The sequence below is a fragment of the Pleurodeles waltl genome, chromosome 12 (genome assembly GCF_031143425.1).
Source record: "Pleurodeles waltl isolate 20211129_DDA chromosome 12, aPleWal1.hap1.20221129, whole genome shotgun sequence".
Classification (NCBI taxonomy): Eukaryota; Metazoa; Chordata; class Amphibia; order Caudata; family Salamandridae; genus Pleurodeles; species Pleurodeles waltl.
The window spans coordinates 431,732,756-431,755,723 of NC_090451.1; the positions used below are offsets into that span (position 1 = coordinate 431,732,756).

General features: G+C 42.2%; 1 protein-coding gene across 1 annotated transcript in view; it reads right to left on the reverse strand.

The window, feature by feature from the left end:
- GCSH (glycine cleavage system protein H) overlaps positions 1 to 22,968 on the reverse strand; it is a 62,805-nt gene that overhangs the window by 26,539 nt on the left and 13,298 nt on the right. Inside the window, exon 3 of the mRNA XM_069216924.1 lies at positions 1,733 to 1,796. Coding sequence (XP_069073025.1) covers positions 1,733 to 1,796 — 64 coding nt within the window. The remainder of the gene's footprint in view (positions 1 to 1,732; positions 1,797 to 22,968) is intronic.

Here is a 22,968-nt window from a genome sequence, read left to right on the forward strand (position 1 = left end):
TGCAGTGGCGCAGAGTAGAGCGGTGGAGAGTGGCAAAGAGTTCATAGTTATAGAGTAAAGGGTTGGAATGTAGTAGAGTGGAGTACAAAGTGGCATAGAAAGCAATGGCAGAGAGTAAAGTGATACAAAGTAGAGTGGAGTGACAGTTGTGTAGAGTGCAGTGGTTAAGAGCAGAGTGTTGTAGAGTGGCACAGAATAGAGTGGCATAGAGTAGATTGAGTGATATGGCAGAGTGGAGTGGTGCAGGATAGAGTTCAGTTGCGTAGAGTAGCAATGAGTGTAATGGCCTAGAGTACAGTGATGTAGGATGCAGTGGCATAGAGTGCAGTATTGCAGAGTAGAGTTGCGTACAGTGGATTGGCATGGAGTGCAGGGGCACAGAGTTGAGTATTTAAGAGTAAAGTGCATTGGGGTAGAGTGTATTGGCAGTGTTCAGTGGCACAGAGTACAGTAGCATAGAGTGGAATTGTGAAGAGTTGATTAGTGTGGCCTAGAGTGTAGTTAAGTAATCTGCAGTGGCAAAGAGTGCACTGGCAGAATACAGCACAGAGGCGTAGCATGAAGTGTTGTGGAGTGGTGCAGCATGCAGTGGCATGGAGTGCTAAATCATTGAGTGGTGCAGAGCAGAGTGCAGTGGTGCAGAGTTGAGTGGCGTATTCATGGTGTGGTAGCACACTGCCATTACAGACAACACATTTTCAATTGAAATTACCATTATATTTGCACTTCTGCATTTGCAGAAATACAGTGTTACTAATAAAACTATATAGGCACAGACAAAAATGTGTGTAAATTGCAGTATCTATTTTAATGATTTGTTATCATAAACGTATGTTTCCAACACTTCAGAAATACCAAAAAATGTGCTTCATTTGTGTGATGATTATTCTGATATATTCTAAAATACTTACACAGTTCATTTAACTGTTGTGTGCTCCAAAAAAAAAAAAAAATTACTGATACAGTAAACGGACAGAGCACAAATATAACAACTCTTAAAACAATATTACAGTAGAGGCCACTTTCTGAGGTTAAGTCTTTAAATCATAACTGGGCACAGGCTCAAACAAATCCCTCAAGAATGTATATAACAGTAAGAATGTTTTAAATGAGGGGAGGATCTTCATCTGGAGCATTTGCTGTTTTAATCTTCATATAAAATATTTTATTGGAGATTAAAATGGGAAGAAGAAATATCTTATTTATACAAAGTAATACCAAAGTCACAAGACAAAGTACAAAAAACAATCTCTCTTCCCGAAAATGTAGATGAGGAAGATTTCTAGTTAGACAAGATATGCAAAGCCATTCCCATTTGAAGTGTTAATACACTGTGCTCCAAATTATTGCCTCATTTTGGGGGTCTTACTTACCGTTAGAAGTTCCGGAGAGGGGTTGAAGGGGGGGGGGGGGGGGGAGAATAGGGGGCATAAAATGTTCTCTGCTAGTGTAGCATAGTTTTAACTTTAGCAGTTTTTTCAGAAGGTTTGTCTCATGCATATCAACTTTAAGTGATGTCAAGTCATTGTGGTAGGTGCATTATACACGGCAGTGAGAATAAAACGGTCTTCTCTTATAGAAAACAAACTTAAACTATAAAACGTCACACTGTTAGATTTCTAGGGCATGCAATCCGGTTGCTAATCAATTCACTAGTTCTAGCCAACAATGTGAAAGCCCAACAAAATTGAAAGAAAAAAAAAGCCTTTACAACCTTGTCTTACACACTTACCCTGTTTATTCAATTTTGTTCCTACTTCAGGAAGACCACAGTACACTACATCTCCTAATTTTTCCTGAAATGAAAAAGTAGAAGGTAAAAAAAGGAGTCAAACTGTGGGAGAGTTTAACTTTCAGCAAGATAAAGAAAAATCAATGTACAGCTTGCACCTTCCCTATGTCACAAAAGTGAAATTCTCTTATAGCAAACCCTACTCTTCTGACAAGAGTGTATTTTTCAGGTCAGTGACAAAAAAAAAAAAAAAAAAAAAAAAAAAAAAACACACACACCTTACCCAGTCATGCTAATTTCCTTGTAAAATGTGTTTACATGAAAAAAAAAAAAAAAAAAAAATACTAGATTAAAAGTCACTAGATCACAGAATACTTAACGCTTGCACCCTATTAAATGGTACAGTTTTCTAATCATGTACGGGTTCATAAATATTCCAGCTGAGATGTTATACATTACATTTTGAGCCTAACCAAGTAGACTATTGTCTAGCCCAACATCACTGAACTTACATAGTAATTCAAAGGTCTACAGGATGGGGGAAAATAGTGAAGCACATTACTCTCCTTTGTCCATCATGGAATTTACCTAGGGTAAAGCCAAAGACAAAATTTCTGAGATATTTATTCAAACAGACAGCATAATGAATCTTGTCCCACCACTGAATGTGTCGTGTCATCAGTGAGTACTTACTTCCAAGTGCACCCTTTGCAGATCTGAAATTGACTTTTTTTTTTTTTAAGCAGCTATAGCTGTCGTCCTCTGATAATGCTAGCTCAAGGATTACCTAAAACATAAAAAACAGTTTCCTATGAAAGGCTATGATAGGCACTTTACCCAGCCTTCATAGGCTGAAGTAGCAAATCAATCATATGGCCAATAAAATAAACAAGCATTGGCAAAGCCAACAGCTTTCGCCTTTGCAATTTCTATTGGTTTTGTCAATATTTAGTTAGACATGTTACACAGCAGCCTGAGCTGCTGTACAACATGGCTTAAAGCGTTATTAAAAAAGTGGTATGAGCAGTCTGTGCCGATCGTGCCACAGGGCTTTTTTATTATAACTTTAAGCCACAGCAGCTCGCACTGCTGGGTAACTTATTTTTTTTAAATGAAAGTGTTCCTGCGTAATTTAAGTGGTGCTCACGTAAGGAAATCCAATAACTTCAGGGTTGTGTTTGCGCCAAATAAAAGCACCCCCAAAAACAATTAAATAAAACATGTTACATAGCACTGTAGCATGTTTTTTAGTTAATTATTTTTGGGGGGTGCTTTCATACGACGGAAACACAACTTGTAGGTATTGCAGTGCTTTACATAAGCACTAATTACATTTACAGAGGAACAATAGTTTTTAAAAACATATTTAGATACGTTCAATTATAGTTACAGGGGCATTTTATGGAGAGACATTGAAAGTTCGGACCAACGAGTCCTGACTAACTTGATGAAACATTAGTCCCCGGCTCCTGTGCACTGGGTCTCCTTCCCATCCTGAATGTTAGGGTCTGACTGCCTAACCTCAATATAGGTAGGCAGGAACAGGTCATAATTACTCCCAAATTAAGTGCAGGTGCACCGCTAGTTGTGAACTAGCACTGCATGGTTTTTTGAAGAAAAAAAAAAAGCCCTCAATATAAAAGTGCACAGCATAATCACTACTGAAGTGCTTTCAGGTGCGGCACTCGTTGAGAGCAGGCTGGATTATCTTGCTTTAAAAATGTCCCAAAAGTAGGCATAACGACTCCGATGGGTTTTGCATCATGTTAATGAATGACTGTGTAAGACAAACAAAAGCATAGGTTGGGCTGTCTCCGGTAGAGATGAACCAAGGTGCTTTTTAATAGTCACGCCCGGAAGAAGGAGTGTTTTTTTTTTATAAAAAAATAAAATTAAAATTTTTTTAAAAAGTAGCAGGCTCCATATTTAATTTAATGCCATTTGCTCAGAGTTCCCTTTGCACCTATGCACTGCGTAATCTAGCATTTTTTAGAATCCACAACAAGACTCCGAGCAGAAGATTTGGTGCAGAAAGGCGTACACCTCACAATTCAAAAAGTACTAACTCGCAAAGCCTTTTCAAGTGGCAAACCAGCTCAGATGACTGCTTACCCTATGCCATTACGAACACTAGTTAAGTGTGAGACAGCTGACTCGCTGCTGAGATTTCAGCTCCTTATTCCTTGGCATTGAGTGATTCCCTAAAGCACCATCACAGTGACCACACTCGCAGCAAAAGAAGAAAAAAAGTACCTACTTGGGCATGGTGCCACAGAGGAAGAACACTGGCTCGTGCCCACTGAAAAGTGAACGCAAGAAGTCCTTGGTCCACAGGCAACCCGACGACGAAGACGACAACAGGAAGTGAAGCAGGATAGTGGGGAGATGGCGTGCTGGCCAATCAGAAGCACGTAAATCAGAGCAACATTGGACTAAGCCAATGGTAACTTCAGATAAGTAAGGGGCTGGTCCTAAGCCCCTTTTATTTTCTTAATAGATTTCACAAGCAGTGCACAGGTACGCGTGCAGGCGAAACCTAAAAAGGACAAGGCACATTTTTAGGTTTGCACTTTTTTCTATGCAACAAATGCAGAACCCTGTCGATTTCAAGGCACAGACGTAAAAAAGGCTGCTTTGTTTCCTTAAGAATGGACACGTACGCTTCAGGCAGATTCAACTGGCCACCAGAAATGTACTCCGAAGCCAGGCAATCGAGCTCAGCAGAGTAAAGTTGTGCTGCAGCATTGTACCTCGTATCCTAGATATCAGATCTATGGGTTTCTGTTGAGATACCTGGAATAGGATACTGATTGATAACACCACTGGTAGAGTTCCAGCCAGAGACGATGGATGCAGCAGCCTAATCACAGAGCTCTGCCCCATCAATCTGTATTGCATCTCCCATCATTCTCCTTTTCCATCGACTCTAAACTGATCCTGGCTGTTGGAGTGCCCTTATGTGGATAAAAAAGTCAGGAGTCCCAGGAACATCCGGGGAAGGGAGATGAACTATTCTGGGTTCTCGCTGCATGGCCTCTCCCCATCTGCGAACAGGGCAAGTGCATCACCCAGAGGGGAAACGAGGAGAACTTGTGAGATAGGACAATAGGACTGGAAGAGAGTTGTCCAACATGACAGCTGGTAGCAATGCTGGGCCTAGGGAGGGATTCTGGGCCTTCTGAAGGTTGGTGGTTTGGTGTTTGGGTGGGTACTTGGTGGGTGGGTGGGGGAGCCAATGGGGAAACAGTGGAGAGACAGGAATTTGGCTCCCTTCAGATGATAGTCACTGATATGCGGAGCAGTTAAGGGATCGGGGAGCACCAGAGTAGCACCATTTATGGACCAGATTGGCTTCTCTGCCCTGCTGGATGTCCTTATGCCATTGGGTAAAAGCTGCCTTGATTATGTGGCCTACAGGAGGGGAGTGTCTCTTCCCAGCATTTGTTCAAGGACACAGCATTCATGTCATTTGTTTGAATCAGGTGAGAGGCCTTGACATGCACTTTCAGGACAATTACACAGCTTTGAATCAAGACACCTAGTGCAAAGAAGGGGAGCTGTACTTTTACCTGAACCTTTAGGACCTACTCTGTGAACCTTAGACTTCCCCAAATGCCAGGGTTTCACAGCTCAACACGACACTGGCATGCTTTCTGTAGGACCTGGAGTGCATGGCCTTCTTGCAGTTACCCATCCAAAAATAATGAACACAGATGACTGTGCATTACAGAGAAAATGCAGGCCTGGCTTGCACAGCCACTGACGTTACACCAAACTTGACCTTGGATACTGGATACAAAGTCACCCACCATGATGAAATGAACCCTGGGTAAAACAAACTCAAATCCAGGTTCTCAAAAGCACAATGCGATGGATGCTACAATGAGGAATGCATCACCATCGGCTGGGTCACTCTCCAACCATACACACAGAGATGCAGGGCATGAAAGAAGGTGGCTGCCTAACTCATTAGGGTCGCAGAGACAGTTTCTGGTCTGTCAAGTTGACCTACTAAAGTATCTCTGTGAGGGGGAATAAATCCGTAAACAAGAATGATGCTGGGGAGCACTCAGCATCAAGTGCATGTTACAAGATGGCTCCTGCAGGTGAGATTCTTCAATACAATAAGATTCTTTAGCATGAGCTGACAGATGCCAAGGCCAAAAGAGTGCTACCTTTAAAACCATTTTTGCATGGGGCTGTCAAGAAACAAGAATTGTCTTCAATACCCCATGAAGGGATTGGTCCGGCCAGAAGGTTGAAAAATTGCAGAAATGTAACCAGTAGCTAAAGGTTTTATGGAAAGAATCTTGAGAGGAGGACATTCTTGCTACAAACTGAACTCAAGGAAGAGTTAAACAAAACGAGAAGTGACTTCACGGAGCTTGGGGAGAGTGCCCTCTCCATTGAAGAGACTGTGGAACACAGGTCATCAGAAGACACACCCAAAGCCCATAGCATCTGTTTGGAGGAACAGAATAAAATCTAACATGAAAGGCAAGCCAAGAGAACTTGGAAAATAGGTTCATGTGGCACAATAGTCAGTTCAGGAGTGCCCCATAGGATGTCAAAGGTTTAGGCATTAACATCTATATACAGGGCATGGCCAAATCAGGGCCATGAGGCCTCCCTAAAAAGGGCTATAGGGAAGACTCAAGAGAAAGTGCAAAAGAGGTTAGTGATAGCAGCAGGTTGGAATTTGGTCATGGCCCTAATCAAGGATAAGGCTCAACAGGAGGTACAAGAGCTCAACTGTTCTTTCAGATTGGAGTAAGTAAGGGTTAGAAAACCTGGGTTAGTTGGCCTCCAGAGTTAGACACCCTATAAAGAGTGAATATTCACTATTTGGTGGCTCACCACTTTTATACTAGGTTCAGTTGCATTCCCACAGATAAGTGTATTTTGCATTAAATTCAAAGAGGTGAACCAAAGTCCAATGATGGTGTCAGATTGGGAAGCCTTCACAAATAATCTCTGCTGGGATGGAGGAGAGGTAACAATTAAGGAGAGGTTGTCGGCGACAAAATGAAACCTTGCTTGATGACAAGTAAGTCTGCAGGACCATACCGAAATGCATAAACGACTACCTGGTGCATAAACTGGGGGTAGAGACAGACAGAAAAGGCAGTTTTCTGGGCTGCCCTTAAGATGGTAGTGAGAGGTCATTACATAATGGAGGCGGCCCAGCTTAACTGCTGAGGCTGGAACACATTTAGGTTCTGATGCAGGAAACTTACTTGCTAGACTCAGAACAAGCGCCATGAAGAGAAAAGCACGCTGGTAGGACCTTAGCAGCTCAACCCAGAGCGAATCAAGTCAGAGACTGCATGGAAATTCAAGACCACGATCATAAATATCTATCAGCTAAAGGGAGAAAGCTCAAGTGCTTTGAAAACTTGCCACTGCCTTATGTTCAACAGATCAAGCATTGAGGGAGTACAGGCGTACCTATAGGATGTTTTTAACCCCGCCATTTCGTACACAGCAAGAGAGCTCCTGGAAGTATCCATAAGTTAGGAGGAGGAGTTACTGACCATAAAAAGGCCTCCAAGCTTCTAAAGCACCGGGCCTAGACTGCTGTCAGCGGTATTCTACAAGCATATTTAGACCCCTGCTTTTAAAAACTCTAAAAGAGCTGCTTAATCAAATTGCAACTACATACATTCTCACTCGATTAAAGAGATCAATCCAACCGGTTTATATTGGAATTAAAATTAAACATCAATGTTTTTAATAAGCTACTGGCCCCCTGACTAGGTAATCTTATGCTCGAACATATTGGTCCTAATCAATCAGGTTTACTTTGACACATAGTAAATGGAGATTACAAAAAATATTCTCCATGTTATGCATATAGACAGGAAGAAAGAAAAGCAGGATGTCCTCCTTTCGTTGGATACCGAGAAAGCATTGAACAAAGTGTATTTGGTTTTTTATTACTGACACACTATTTTTGATTTTGGGGAACACTTCGAGCCTTGACCGTTTCCTAACAACAATTACACAATGTCAAGTGTCGCAGTTAAAAGGAAGCGGTCAGGAAAAAAATACAGATTAGACTAGGTCCTACACAGGGGTACCTGATATTTTCATTTTAATTTGTGGTCTTCATCTAATCGTTCTTGCAGAAAGTGAAGTCGAAGTTAAACATCCAGTTAGGAATTAAAAATATCGTGGTCAGAGCATTTCCATTGATCTTGTGGTTATCCTGCCCCTGTCTCAGCCTTAGTGTCTTAATAGGAGCGCTTTCAATTTGTCTCCCACTTTAAGATGGAGCTCTACAATTCAATGGGAGTGAATGTAAAATTACCGAACAAATGCTCGTGTCACACTGTGTCAGTCGCTTATTTCACTGGACTGAAGGAACCTATTAAATATATAGGGATATAAATGGCTAGAATCATACCATAGAGGCTATTAAAATATTACAACACTTCAGGATATCATGACAGACGTGCATATTTGAAATAAGCACATGCTCTCCTAGGTAAGATAAATGGCAGTAAAGATGACCATTTCATAGAAAATAATGTGGGTACTTAGGACACACTGGTTGTTCATACCCAGAAGGGACTGACCCCCCAGCTACTGCAAGATGCATGTTTAAATTATATATGGGGAGGGTCGCGAATGACAGGGTGGCAAGACAGCACACAAACCACAAGGAGGGAAGCTCAGGAACATCCACATACTACACTACAATCAGGCCTCACACCGTTGCTTATGAAAATGGTTTCACAGAGTGACCAACAAGATGTGGTGCTTTATGGACCATGCACAATCAGGACGAGAGTTGTTGTAGGAGGTAGTATGGATGAACAAGGCCCCAAATCAACCCTGCTTAGTAAGACTACTCTGCATGTAATGAATGAATGATGCACAGTACACCCACTGGCTTCACCATGTACTCAGCACCTTTCTCCTCTCTCCTTGGTAACTAGTTGGTATTTTACATGGGTATGGACCGTAAGTGATTTGTGGACTGAAGGGCGTGCAGTGATAAAGGAATTTTCAATATCAGCAAATTCACCAGTGGGTGCTCAGTCTACAGGTGCAAGAGGCTGGGAACAGGAAAGCTGCACCCTTTGGGATGTTGGTGAAATCAAATACATCCTCCATGAACATGACCACCCATCAACCATGCAATCTTCAACCATCCACCTAGCAAGGACAACTTCCATCCCAGAAACAATGGGAGAGAGTTTTATGCATTTACCTATAAGTAGAACAGTAAAGAGATCTGTTCCAGCACAAGCTCATGCGACACACTCAGGGGAAGGAGGAACTATTTAAAATACTGTATAGACTTCATTACAAATCGGTCCATATTGCACCTTTGATCACAGTGACAGGTGCTCGAGAGGTCCCAGGCTGCTGTGAGAAAATTCACCTTGTGTGGTCACCCCTTTTTTTTTTTTTCTGAATTGTAGTGAGTTTTGTTTTTTAAACTTTGCACATTCGGACACCAATGTCCAGTGACCAGTGTATTCGTTGTGACCAGCAGAACAGGTCAAAATTGGCTAAACCCTAATTGGCCTATCTAACTTTCCTATAAGGTCATACTATATGATGCTCAAAAACACACCCACGGCATAGAAAGTGAAATGTCACCTATGGATCACAGGACTTCTGTGCCACCCACTAGTGAGATGAGGCAAACATGACTCCAGTCTACACTGCTGCCTGCCAGCTGCAGTTTAAACATGTAGTCTGGCTTTTCAAAATAACTGACAGGAAAAAGCCTGCCTTTCAAATATAAACAAGTTACATCCATGTTGGCCTTGCAGTCTAAAAGGTAGGGTGCATGGTATTTAAAAGGAGGACATGTAGAAATTTAAAATTAATGTGTGCTTACAGTAACTAGCACCAAAACTCTGAAGCAATGCTGGGCCAAAGGTGAACACTTGGAAGCAATACTAAACATTAATTCTGCTATCTTAGGCTAGGGAGCTGCTGTAAAAAATATTAAATAACTATCTTTCAAATTTATTAAAAGCCTAATGTAAAAAGTGTTTTTAATCAATATTAGGGAAACGTAACTGTTAGAAACTTGCCTAAAGCTCCAGGAAGTTAATTTACATTAGTCTTAGAGTGTCATCCAGCTGATGAATAGATCTAATGAGGTGTGAAAACTGCTCCCAATGCAGAGACAAAGGCCAGGGTGTGGGGAGTGGTTTGCGCTCCTCTGGCAGGAACATCAGATAAGCTATGCCCAGAAACTTAATTCACTTCATAGGGGCCTCCCCTGTCACTAGCCCATGTTAGCGGACACATGAACAGGCCCCCCTCTTTGTCCTACCAGTCAGGCAACCACCCAACCCAGTGGGGGGAAAGCTGCTACATGAACTGGTATGGAGTGACCAAGAAGGGGGCTACTTATTACCCTGGTGACAACTCTAGGTGGGCACACATGCTTTGCACAAGAGGGAAGAGTTTATCCAGACTGGATTTTGTGAGTGAGGGGCACTGTTGAATTCTTTGCAGTAGGGCACACAGGAAAGTCGGGCTGTCCTTTTGAACTTTTACCCTATTGATTGGGAGGAGCCAAGAGTTATGCCCATCCACAAGTTAGTGCCAGGCATCAAGGTGACACCCCAAGACACCCTCTTGTGTACTGGACCGGAGGAGGAGCAGGGGAAGGACTGCATCTGCTGTTTGAAACGGCTGGACCTGCTCCCACCTGCACCAAGGACTAAGAAGTGGGCTCCAAGAGTCAGTTAGATGACCTGTGTAGGCTATAGGGCTACAACAAAATACAAGAGACCTTTTTTGTTACGTTTCCAGATGACTAGTACCAAGTGGACCCAACGCTTTCTGCTGACCTTTGCTGGAGTGAGTCCTGACTATCAAGTACTGTTCCTGGGAACATCCGGTTCTGCCTAAGTGGGGATCTCCTAACAACAACAGATCACATGGGACTTTGGACTTCAAAACCTACAGAGAGCCTGGACAAAACTGCCAAGCCGATCAGCTCAAGGTGTGACTTTATTAGGCTGAAGAAACAGGACTCCCCATTCAGAGCATCCGGGCAGCACCAAATCTGTTTCAGTAGGACCTCTGCGAAAAGGTGCTGGCTTCATGAAGCCTTCGTTTGACACAGCCGGCAGCCTTGTCCTTTTGGGAGGGTTCCAAGCTATGAAAAAAAGACTAAATCACAAGTTAAAAATCTTGACCAGGTTTAGGAGCCCAGCGAGAGGACTTTCCTGGGCTTCACGTTTTCCAGCTCAGCGTGTTTCCAGCAAAAAACAAGTTCTTCACATGGTCCTTCTTCAACATCTGTCTGATAACATGGTGCCTCCTCGGACACAGCCTGCTCCCTACCCCACTTAAGGATTTGGACTTCCAGAAAAAAGGAATAAGTTCCAAGGTAAACCCTCCAACACGGTCAAACATGGTTGGTGCATCTGTCTCGCGCACCACAGCAGTCAACCTGAAATCTTAACTTGGCCCCAGTCTGTCGCTTGATGGCACAATTGTTACTTAAATCTTCAAAAATTCATATCTCCAGTTCCCCTTACTGGATATTTGACAATGTGGTGTCATTTTATTTATTAAATTATTCTCTATTTTTAGGTCTCACCTAAGGCCCCAAATGCGTTGTTGCTTGCAAAACATTTTGTTATCTTAAGAAGGCTTGGAGCCCACCTCTGTTTACTCTTTGTTTGCCTCATTGCCACACCTATTTTCTGTCCCCTGTTGGTCAGTTTGTGCTGGCTTCACTTTCATTTAATATTTCTTTCCTTGGAGCATGGACCAAATACGTTTTCCTTTTTTAGGGAATGCCCAGGCTCTACTGATTGGATTTTTGCCTTTCTGATATTTTAGACATTAAAATTTGACTTTTTCTAAATTGGTTTGGAATTTCTCTTGTATCGTGTTCTAGTATTATTTGTGTGCTGCATAAATACTTTGCACATTGCCGCCAAGTTAGGCCTTACTGCTTCGTGCCAAGCTACCAGAGGTTATTTTAGTGACCTATGTGGCTCACCCTGACCAGGACTATGGTTGTTGCCCTAGGGGGGTTTCTTTTCTTACATAAACCATACAACAGGCCATACCATACTGTATATGGCAGGCCATACCATATCATACTATACACAACAGGCCATAACAAACCATACTGCACAATGGCAGACAATGCCATACTATGAGAAGTCATACCAAACAAAGACAGGCCGTACCATACTATACAAGGAGAGTCCATACCATTCCATACTATACAATGGTAGACCATACCACACCATACAGTACAATGACATGCCATAAAAAACATGACAGACCAAACAGTGTCATTGTATGCCAAATTATACAATGAAAAGCCATACTATACGTTGACAGGCCATGCCATACTATACGACAGGCCATGCATTACAATGACAGGCCATGCATTACAATGACAGGCCATGCATTACAATGACAGGCCATGCATTACAATGACAGGCCATGCATTACAATGACAGGCCATGCCATACTATACGACAGGCCATGCCATACTATACGACAGGCCATGCCATACTATACGACAGGCCATGCCATACTATACGACAGGCCATGCCATACTATACGACAGGCCATGCCATACTATACGACAGGCCATGCCATACTATACGACAGGCCATGCCATACTATACGACAGGCCATGCCATACTATACGACAGGCCATGCCATACTATACGACAGGCCATGCCATACTATACGACAGGCCATGCCATACTATACGACAGGCCATGCCATACTATACGACAGGCCATGCCATACTATACGACAGGCCATGCATTACAATGACAGGCCATGCATTACAATGACAGGCCATGCATTACAATGACAGGCCATGCATTACAATGACAGGCCATGCATTACAATGACAGGCCATGCATTACAATGACAGGCCATGCATTACAATGACAGGCCATGCATTACAATGACAAGCCATGCATTACAATGACAAGCCATGCATTACAATGACAAGCCATGCATTACAATGACAAGCCATACATTACAATGACAAGCCATACCATACAATGACAAGCCATACCATACAATAACAGGCCATACCATACAATAACAGGCCATACCATATGACAAGCCAGCCGTACCATACAGCGACATACCATACATTGACAGGCTGGCCATACCATACCATACAGCGACATACCGTACACTGACAGGCAATATCATACCATACTACACTGACAAGTAATACCATACTAAACAAGGACAGGCCATACCATAAATGACAGGTAATACCATACTTTACTATGATAGGCTTTGCCACACCATACCATACGGCATGTCATACATACCACATTGAAAGATACTTCACAATACAACAAGAAAGGAGAGAGAAGGAGCGGTTCCAAGTGACACAGAACAGGAAAGTTTTCAGTGGTGCTCTAAATGAACTTTTGCTAGCAATATTACGAAAATGCAGTGGTAACGAATTCCAGATGATATGTGCTACAAAAGAAAAAGATCTGCCACCAGATTTAACTTTGTGAACTTTTGGTACATGAAGCAATTGATGGTTTGCAGAGTTAAGCACCCGGTTGTGAATATAGGACGGAATATTCTGAAAGAAAGCTCTATATATAATTAAAAGGGTTTTAAGCTTCATTTTGGATCTGATTGGTAACCAGCGAAGTGATTTGAGGCCTGATCTAAATGAATGTCTTTTTCCAATATTCAGTAAAACAGAGACAGTGGCGTTCTAAACACGCTGAAGCTGTGTGAGCAGGTCTTGGGAGATTTCCATTAAGGAACATTGGCGTAATCTAGTCTAGATGCGATCAGGGTATGTGTAATCCCCTTTCGAGTGGCGAAAGGGAGATATTTTAGAAGCTTTTTCAAAGATTTCAACAAGCCAAAGCAAGTATGAACCATGGCTCTTACTTGGGGTTTGAAGGATAAAGATGAATCTAGCAGAACCCCAATGTTCCTAGCAACTGTGGATGGCCTAGGTACTTGCACCCAGTTAGGAGGCCAGAGTATTGAGGAATTGATTGGAGAAGATGTACCAAAGATGAGAATTTTAGTTTTACCAGCATTAAGCTGTAAGCAGCTGTTATATATATACACACTCGGCAACAGCAGAAAGACAACCCTGAAAATCACTGGCCACAGAATCATGAAGTTGTTGAAAGGCCAACATAAGTTGTGTGAGATCAGCATACGATACGCTGTTCAAACCCTAGAGTTGCAACACAGGGGCCAAGGGAAGGCCATGTAGCTATTAAACAAAATAGGGTTCAATTCTGAACCCTGCAGGACATCACAACCTACAGACAAAAAGGGAAGAAAAAGGTGAAAGAAATGCTGCTTGTTGCTTTCACGAAAGAAAGGAGCACAACAAGTCTAGGGCCTTGCCCACTGTTACACTCTTTTGAGTCTCTGAATGAGAATTTTATGGGACACAGTATTGAAAGCAGTGGAAAGATCTAACATAATAACCACTGCCCTCTGACCCAGATGAAGATTAGAACTAATGTAATCTGTAACCTCCAGAAGAGCCGTTTCTGTGTTAAACCCAGTCCCGGAAACCACAATGGGAAGAATGGAGGATATTGTTCCACTCAACAAACTGGCTATCCACCAAAGATTCCAACATCTCCCCTAAGACAGGAAGAAGGGGGGCTGGTCTTAATTATGCAACATGAGTGGATCAGCATTGTTTTGTTTTTTTACACTAAGTGCCCTTTTTTAGAAGAGGGACACTTTCCCCTGCAAGAGAGAGGTTGAAAAGAAGGTTAGTTTGAATGAATACTGGTGCCTGTCTTCGAGGTGTGTGGTGGGGGCATGAGTCAAGGGAAGATCTAGATTTTACTTTTCATAAGATTAATTCTGATTATTCTAGAGAAATCTTTTTAAAGATTCCAGAAGTGGACCTTCCCAATCAAAGGGAAGACATCAAGGAAGCCTCAGAGAGGGGCTCATCAAACTGAACAAAATTAGCACAAATGTTTTCACTTTGGAGTGGAAGAAATATGATAGACCTTCACAAACCGCTGAGAGGATGGAGTGTGTTGTTTACATGCGTCAGATTTTAAAAAGGTCTTAATTTTAAAAACAGTTCTGGGACCATTTTCTAATGCGGCTATTTGTTGAGCAAAAAATATATACATATTTTTTTTAAAATATTTTTTATGAATTGCTTTAATGCAGTACAATACGCTTACCGTTCATTTCCTTTTTAATTGTTTACAATTGAGTTTTTCAGCATAAAGGCACAAAGAAAACCAACCAGCAGAAGGAATGGTTCTTTTCCTAGAGCTGGTTTTTAGCGGTGCCAGTCTATCAAAACCTGACAATACATTATTAATGGCATTGACTGCTGCTTCAATTCTCTTATATGTACTGATTATGATCTCAGGGAACAGTCTGGTTAGGCACAGGTTGGAAATGAAATTCCACACTCTGAAAGTCACTTCAGAGTTACATGTGACTGATTTAGTCATGGCCTGGTTGACAGAAAGGTATAAGAAAATGGTCTGTCCAGATAAGTTGAAGAGGAAAACCAGACCTCAATGAGGTACAACTAGAGTAACTAAGGTCAAGTGTGTGTAGTATTTCTCTCTCAGGTAGCCACATATCCATTGCAGCCATTTGGGGTGAACAAATGCCTCTGCGTCTTGTGTAATCGAGAGATCTAGCCAGAATCTCTCTCTGTATGTTGTTCTTCCTCAGATCTTATCTTACCTGCTGGAACGGTTTGTAGTTTCATCAAGATTAAAACGTCATTCCGGCGAAAGTACCTTGGTTTACTGTGAATTTGAGGCAGAGGAAGGAATGGAAATGAGGATCATGGAGGTACATGCTGGAAAGGAATGATAATTCCCCAACTGCAACTGATCTGATAAAGCACCCTATAACCATCAACGCTACATGCCGACAAGGGAGCGCCTCAACTTACATGTACCCAAACATGCAAACATACGAGCAACATGTTTGGAGAATGAGCAGATCAAGTTATGACCTACTATTCTGATTTGCATTGAACAGCAAATATGCCATCCTGCAAGGAGTTTCAACATAAAATATCCTACATCCTACAAACTACTTTGATTAACCATTAGTAGTGTTATAATTCAGGTTTGGGAAAATAAATGGCTATGCTAAACAATTTCCACTTGGAGTTGATCTCAATGTGTCTGAGAGCCAAGCTTTTTGCTTTTTTGGAAGCCCTTTTTCTGCAGCGGTCTTTTACATTAAGATATATGAATGTGCAGTAGGTGTTGGTTTGTTCCTTAAGTTATTACGACTTGCTGTCGAAATGCTACAAGTTTTCAACATATTTCAAATGTTGCAGAAAAGATGCTGGGTGGTTACAACTACATATAATCAACTTATTTAGTTGTGTGTAATTCGTGGTCAAAGCTTGGCTGAAGTTGCTTACAATTATCAGTGTACACTTTGGACCAACTATAAAACAAACAAAAGGGAGCAGGTGAAAAGTGGCTTCTAGATTCTTGTAATCCACATAAGTGACATTCACCATAGAAGCAAGACTGCAAACTGTCCCCATGTTTCCCTGTCAATTCCAACGTATGTTTCCCTCAATTTCTAATTTGTTAAAGAGAATACCTCATTTACCAAACAAAAGTAGGAGAAAAGGGGATTTGTTTTATTTTATTTTTTTTAAAGGGGGGGGGGTAAAAAGATGTTTCCAACATCAAAAACTTTTTTGTAGGAAAACTAAAGCAAACCCTAGAAATAAGTGGATTTTGTGAACAAACAAAAAACACATGTCTTTTGGCTGTCTGAAACTCCCTGGACCACGAAATGGGTCAGGAAGAAGTGTGCTATCCACAGGGATTCTGATATACTGCCAGAAGCCAATGAGATTTGCCCAAACACAAGAGCTTATTTAAATTGGTTCAAGGGCGACTAATCACTCTGCTGTTCTCTAAACCAGTGGTTCTTAATCTTCTGACTTCTGTGGACCTCCACTTTATCATTACTAAAACCCAGGGACCCCCACTGAATCATTATTGAGATCTGAGGACTGCCCTTGTCATTACTGGAAGCCAGGGACCTCAGCCTAAACACTGTTGATGATTTTAACCAGTGGTGTGGAATTTAATAAAATATATATGTGTTCATAGGGGGGAGTGGGTCTTCTAAATTAAATCGAAGCCACACATCTTCCATACTATATTCTGTTTGATGCACCTGCACTGCCCCCATCAAAGGATACTAATCACATTTTTAGACTCTACTTTCAAATTTGACATTTACAGAACGTTTTAAAAAGTTCTACGATACATTTAGCCCCTTTATATACACATTATTAGTCTGTTATTATTTAATTTTTTAAGCAGCCGTGGAGCCCCTGAAGAGGATTTGCGGACCCCCAAGGATCCTCGAACCACAGGTTGGGAACCAATGCTCCATCTATTTTATTTGGTCACTTTTCCAAAGAGGGCCATTCAGAGGGATTATTTCTATTGGTCTCTAGCAACCTAACGCATTAGCACATGGGCAGCTAACTGCCTGCATCATTAACAGTAAGTATGCAATGGTCCATGGGGCTGTGAACTTCTTGATGTAGTTAGCTTTTTTGGTTTATGCTAATGTAAATGGAAGCAAATACCATGAAAACAATGGTTTTGAGCATGATTAACTTCCACTTACCAGACTAATAAATGCATTAATATAGAAAAACAAACTATCCAGTACAATTTATCCTTTGCCAGTGAAAGCTTACCAGAAATCAAGTTTAAGCAAACGTAGCTCACGTAGAGGCGTAAGTGCTGTTAATGGTTATAAATACCCAATCCTAGTGTGTGATTGTTAGATTTCAGAAAAATAAAAGGCTAATAAAACCGGCCAAGATTCAAGCCTAAAAGACCCCGCGGGTGATGGGTCAATTATCAGCGACATTCCACATACTAAATAAAATATTTTAAGCAGATTGACACCTCAATGCAAAAAATGTAGAAAGGTGGCAACAGTGTTATATTGAATATCACACCAAACAACTTAACCCCCTGGGTGAGCTGGTCTCGCAATCGGCCACGGTTGCTGTGTGCCGGGGACGAGACCAGCTCGTCCTGCATCCGGCCCAGGGGGGGGGGGGTCCTGCACTAGCGCTCCCTCGGTAGGCCCCCGACCCCCCCCCCCCCCCGTCAGGGATGGAAGGAGGGGGGGGGGGGGCGCAGAGAGTCTACTAGATGCCAGGGAATTAAAAAAATAAAAATAAAATAGTGGGGTGGTGGCTACCAACCAGTAAGGGCATGGTTATGCCCCCACCCCAAATTAAGGGGCTAACAGTATTTGAGCTCTCCCCCCGCACACTAAAACGTCTCAGCCCAACAGCAAGCAAGAGGGCATTTAACTAGTTTGGGTTTTGGTTTTACATCTGGGCCATGAGAGCTTGGCTTACTCTCAAAAGCTTCCCACTTGGAATGGTGAGGCCTGCACTTTTTGGACTTTGGGACGCTGCCATGTAGAAAAATCTACGAGACCTAGACACATCTGAAAACTAAACATCTGGGTGAGTCCAGGGTGATGTGCTTCACATGCACCCTGCACAATTCTCTTACCTACAATGCCCTGCAAACCATCAACTTTGCTTGAAATCACATTCTTCCCACATTTGTGAGATGGAACCTTCCGGAATCTGCAGGAATCCGCAAAATTCCTACCACCCAGCATTGTCGTATCTATACCGATAAAAAGTCTGCCCCACTAGTCAGCCTAAAAACGTTCCCCCATCCCCCCTCCCCCCCCCCCCAACTGCCCTTTTGGACCCGCTTTGGCTCCCCCTCATTTTCAACATGTTTTTGGCTCTTTCCTGTCACAGGCACCTACACAAGTGAGGTATCATTTTTACCAGGAGACTGAGGGGAATGTTGTGTGGTAGGAAATGTGTCCCGGTTCCGGTGATGCCACACAGAAATGTGTGTGTGTGTGTGGGGGGGGGGGGGTTTAGCAAAATTAGAGGTTTGCTGAGGATTCTGGGTCAGAAAACACTGGGGGAATCCACACAAGTCACACCTCTCTGGACTCCCTCAGTGTCTAGTTTTCAGAAATGTTTGTGTTTGGTAGGTTTCCCTAGATGGCTGCTGAGCCCAGGACCAAAAACGCAGATGCCTCTCCTCAAGCCACAACACACAAAAACAGGTAGTTTTGGATTTGATCATTTGTGTGTGTCCACTCGGTGTTTTGGGGCATTTCCTGTTGCGGGCACTAGGCCTACCCACACAAGTGAGGTACCATTTTTATCTGGAGACCTGGGGGAATGCTGGGTGGAAGGAGATGTGTGGCTCCTTTAGGATTCCAGAAATTTCTATCACTGAAATGTGAGAAAACAGTGTTTGTCAAATTTTGAGGTTTGCAAAGAACTCTGGGTAACAGAACCTGATGGGAGCGCCACGCGTCACCCCATCCTGGGTTCCCCTAGGTGTCTAGTTTTCGAAAATGCCCAGGTTTGGTAGGTTTCCCTAGGTGCCGGCTGAGCTAGAGGCCAAAATCCACAGCTAGGCACTTTGCAAAAAACATGGCACATTTCAATTTAAAAATGTGATGTGTCCATGTTGCATTTCCTCTCGCGGGCACTAGGCCTACCCACACAAGTGAGGTACCATTTTTATCGAGAGACTTGGGAGAAAACAGAATAGCAGAACAATTGTTACTGCCCCCCTTGTCTTTCTCTACAGTGTTTCCTTCCAAATGTTAGACAGTGTGTAAAAAAAAGACATCTATTTGAGAAATACACTGTAATTCACATGCTAGTATGTGGACCCCAAAATTCAGAGATGTGCAAATAACCACTGCTCCTCAACACCTTATCTTGTGCCCATTTGGGAAATAGAAAGGTTTCCTTGATACCTATTTTTCACTCTTTATATTTCACCAAATGAGTTGTTGTCTACCCGGTATACAATGAAAACCCACTGCAAGGTGCAGCTCGTTTATTGGTTCTGAGTACCTAGGGTTCTTGATGAACCTACAAGCCCAATTTAACCCTGCAACCAGAAGAGTCCAGCAGATGTAACAATATTTTGCTTTTGAAAATCTGATATCGCAGGAAAAAGTTAGAGAGTAAAACATGGAGCAAAATGGTTGGTTTTTTTTTACCTCAATTTCAATATTTTTTTATATTTCAGTTGTTATTTTCTGTGGGAAAACCTTGTAGGATCTATACAAATAACCCCTTGCTGAATTCAGAATTTCGTCTACTTTTCATAAGAAATGGTTAGCTTTCCGGGACCCAGCATTTTTGTACACCCATTTCTGTCACTAACTCGAAGGAGGCTAAAAGCACACACAAAAAAATAGTAAAAACGGGGTATATGTCCCTGTAAAATGCCACAATTGTGTTGAAAAATGTGGTTTACTGATTCAAGTCCGTCTGTTCCTGAAAGCTGGGAAGATGGTGATTTTAGCACCACAAACCCTTTGTTGATGCCATTTTCAGAGTAAAAAAAAAAACAAAAAAAAAAAAACACACAAGCTTTCTTCTGAAACCCTTTTTTCCCCATTTTTGTTTTTTATTAAACTAATTGTTCGCTGTGTTTTGGCTGATTTCTGGGTACCTCTAGACTCACAAGGATGCTGGTGAAAAAGGACTCAAATGTGGCGTGGGTAGCTTAACAAAGTTACGAGGGCCTAAGCGCGAACTGCCCCTAATAGCCAAAAAAGGCCTGGCACCTGAGGGGGGGAAGGCCTGGCAGCGAAGCGGTTAAAGGAGCTGCGGACTGTTATTTAACACTTGTTTACTGCGGTAGGTAGAAAAGGCAGTTCTCAAGGGATGCACCGTGATTTCTCTGAGATGCTCTATACCAGCTATACATGCCCGCAGCCAGTGACAATGAGGTTTGTTTATGGCTGCCACCATAAACTTTCCATTGAAGTGCACCTTTCGGTATGGCGAAGAAGAAAATTGTCTTTTTTTTAATTGAAAAATCGGAACCTCGGAGAGAACCGTTCATTACGTTTTATGAGGTCCCGCTGCACCTTGGTTTAGGTCACAGTAAATGAAGATTTCACTTTGAAAATGCAATTTGTACCTATTGGTGCATAGAATAAAAAGCAAATGTAAAACGGGAGACGTTTTATGTTCATTTATGTACCACGTGAAAGGCGGAGGGAACGTTGCAAGAAAAGTTAAATGTTCGTTCTTTTTTCTCTTTATACTTTCCACAAGGATACAGAACTAGCAATTTGGGCTTACCCCACCAGTGACGCAGACAAAAACTGAAAAGGTCTCCCTTGGAAGCCTTTTACATGTGCACTCCTCCCTTCGACATCCCCTCTAAATTATTTTCTCGTTTAATAGTATACCGCATTACTTTTTTCGGAAGGCAGTGTCAAAAGACCCTCGAATTAAAGGCGACCCCCCCTGAAACAATGCAACCATGCCCAACAATAGAACCACTTAGCTTAAAACTGCTTTCAAGTCGACCCATCCCCACTGACGAAGCCTGTATGTTCACAAAGGCCCAGGCATCTCCTACATTATACAAAGCCCCTGTTTAAAAACACATCACCCAATTCTGGTAGATTTAGAGATGTTGATCGTGTATGCATGTAAGATTACGCAGCACATGCATATCAATTAAGAATCCCACCTAGGACAGCCAGGCCTACATAGAAAAACTCTCTAAAAAGAATGCGACTACAAACCAAGGAACGTTCGCTGAGGAGGGCTGTTGTGGCCCGATATCGTGCTTTACCACATCGTGTGGCCCTTTAGTTTACATCCATTTCCATCAACAAAAATCGGCAAGGAAGAGAAGCCGATTTAGAATCGGACCAAAAGAAGCTGGGAAGCTATGACCTTCAGCAACCCTTATGCCAAGCTCACAACCCCACAAAGGCACCACCGACAATTCATACTTCATAGGAACTGTGGCCAAGCATATGCAGGAATGCAAACTGCATATGCTTGACCCAGAGTATACTCTCTGCCTCTAAACAGAGTGCAGTCGTGTCTTCAATACCACCAACTCTGAAACTAACCCACATGCTCACCAATACAAGCATTGGCTAGCCCAGTAGATCTAGGTTTATTGTCTGAATACATGTAACAGAAGGACGTTAAAGCCAGACAAGGAAAAGTGGACAGTATTGGAGGCTCCTTTGCCTTTTATAAGTCCTGTTTTGTTTCTATTTAAAATAAAGAGGGCTACAGCTGTGAAGTACTCTTTCATGCAGTTCAATGCAAGTACTTGGGTGGAGATGGAAGGGTGCACCCAAACAGCTTTCAGTAAAAGAGGACTCCCTCACAGGGCTGAGCCAAAATAACGATTAACCACGTCTAAAACCAATCGCTCAAAGAGGCTTGTCAAAGAAAGCCAAGAGTTGAAAGGAGCAGACCCAAAGCACACTATAGGGATATTGTAAGCAAGAGGTCAGTTTGACATCTGTGTGGTCAAAATCAGAGGTAAAAACAAAACAAATGAAAATTCATTAAGTTCAACACTTAAACGCCACCAATTAGGGACACGCAAGTATCTTTCTAGCAGTTTATGATACCACTGTCCTGAAACTAACCCATACCCGTCTTAGAACTCTAGGAACCACCCAACAGTGCTGCATTAAAATGATGTAAAACCACGTTCTAAGTTAAGGTTTGGGGTTAGACCTACCCAACCAATCCCTATTGTGGTCAAATATGATTTGGTTAGTGATAAGCAGTGTCGAACCATAGTCAGCGACATGGACTTCCACTTTATGTGAGTGCTGTGCAAGTGTGTTAAGTAGATCCAGAGTAGTAACAGGCACTACATAACAGTATAGTGGAGCAACTATAAAGTAGTATGTAACTGCCTAAAAATGTTATGAAAATATTAATGCTCAACTGTTTTGTTACTAACTCTGGGAACTTTAAGGCCTAACCTTTGTGTAGGCAGACTGCTGCACGACACAGATGAACTTACAATAACCAAATAATTACACTAACTAGTTTATGGGAAGGAGACTATCTGGCCCCCTTGAGGACTTCCATGAAGTGCTCTAGGAAATTCATACCTTGTGGTGTCAAGCTGTGTCAAAAAGGCAAAGGTCAAAGCCTCGACACTGTGAGGCATTGCTTTAAGTTGATGCAACATAGCATTTCATTCTTTTACAGTCAAAAATTTGGCATACATGTTATAGTCGTAAGTCATTTCTGCCTCTTAAACGTTAAAATTAAGAGACTTCACATTAAATATGTCCTTAGATCCTGATTAAGTCTCTACCCACTCCTAGGGAAAGTGGATAAAGGAGGCATGGGAGCCAACACAAGGGGAGGAACC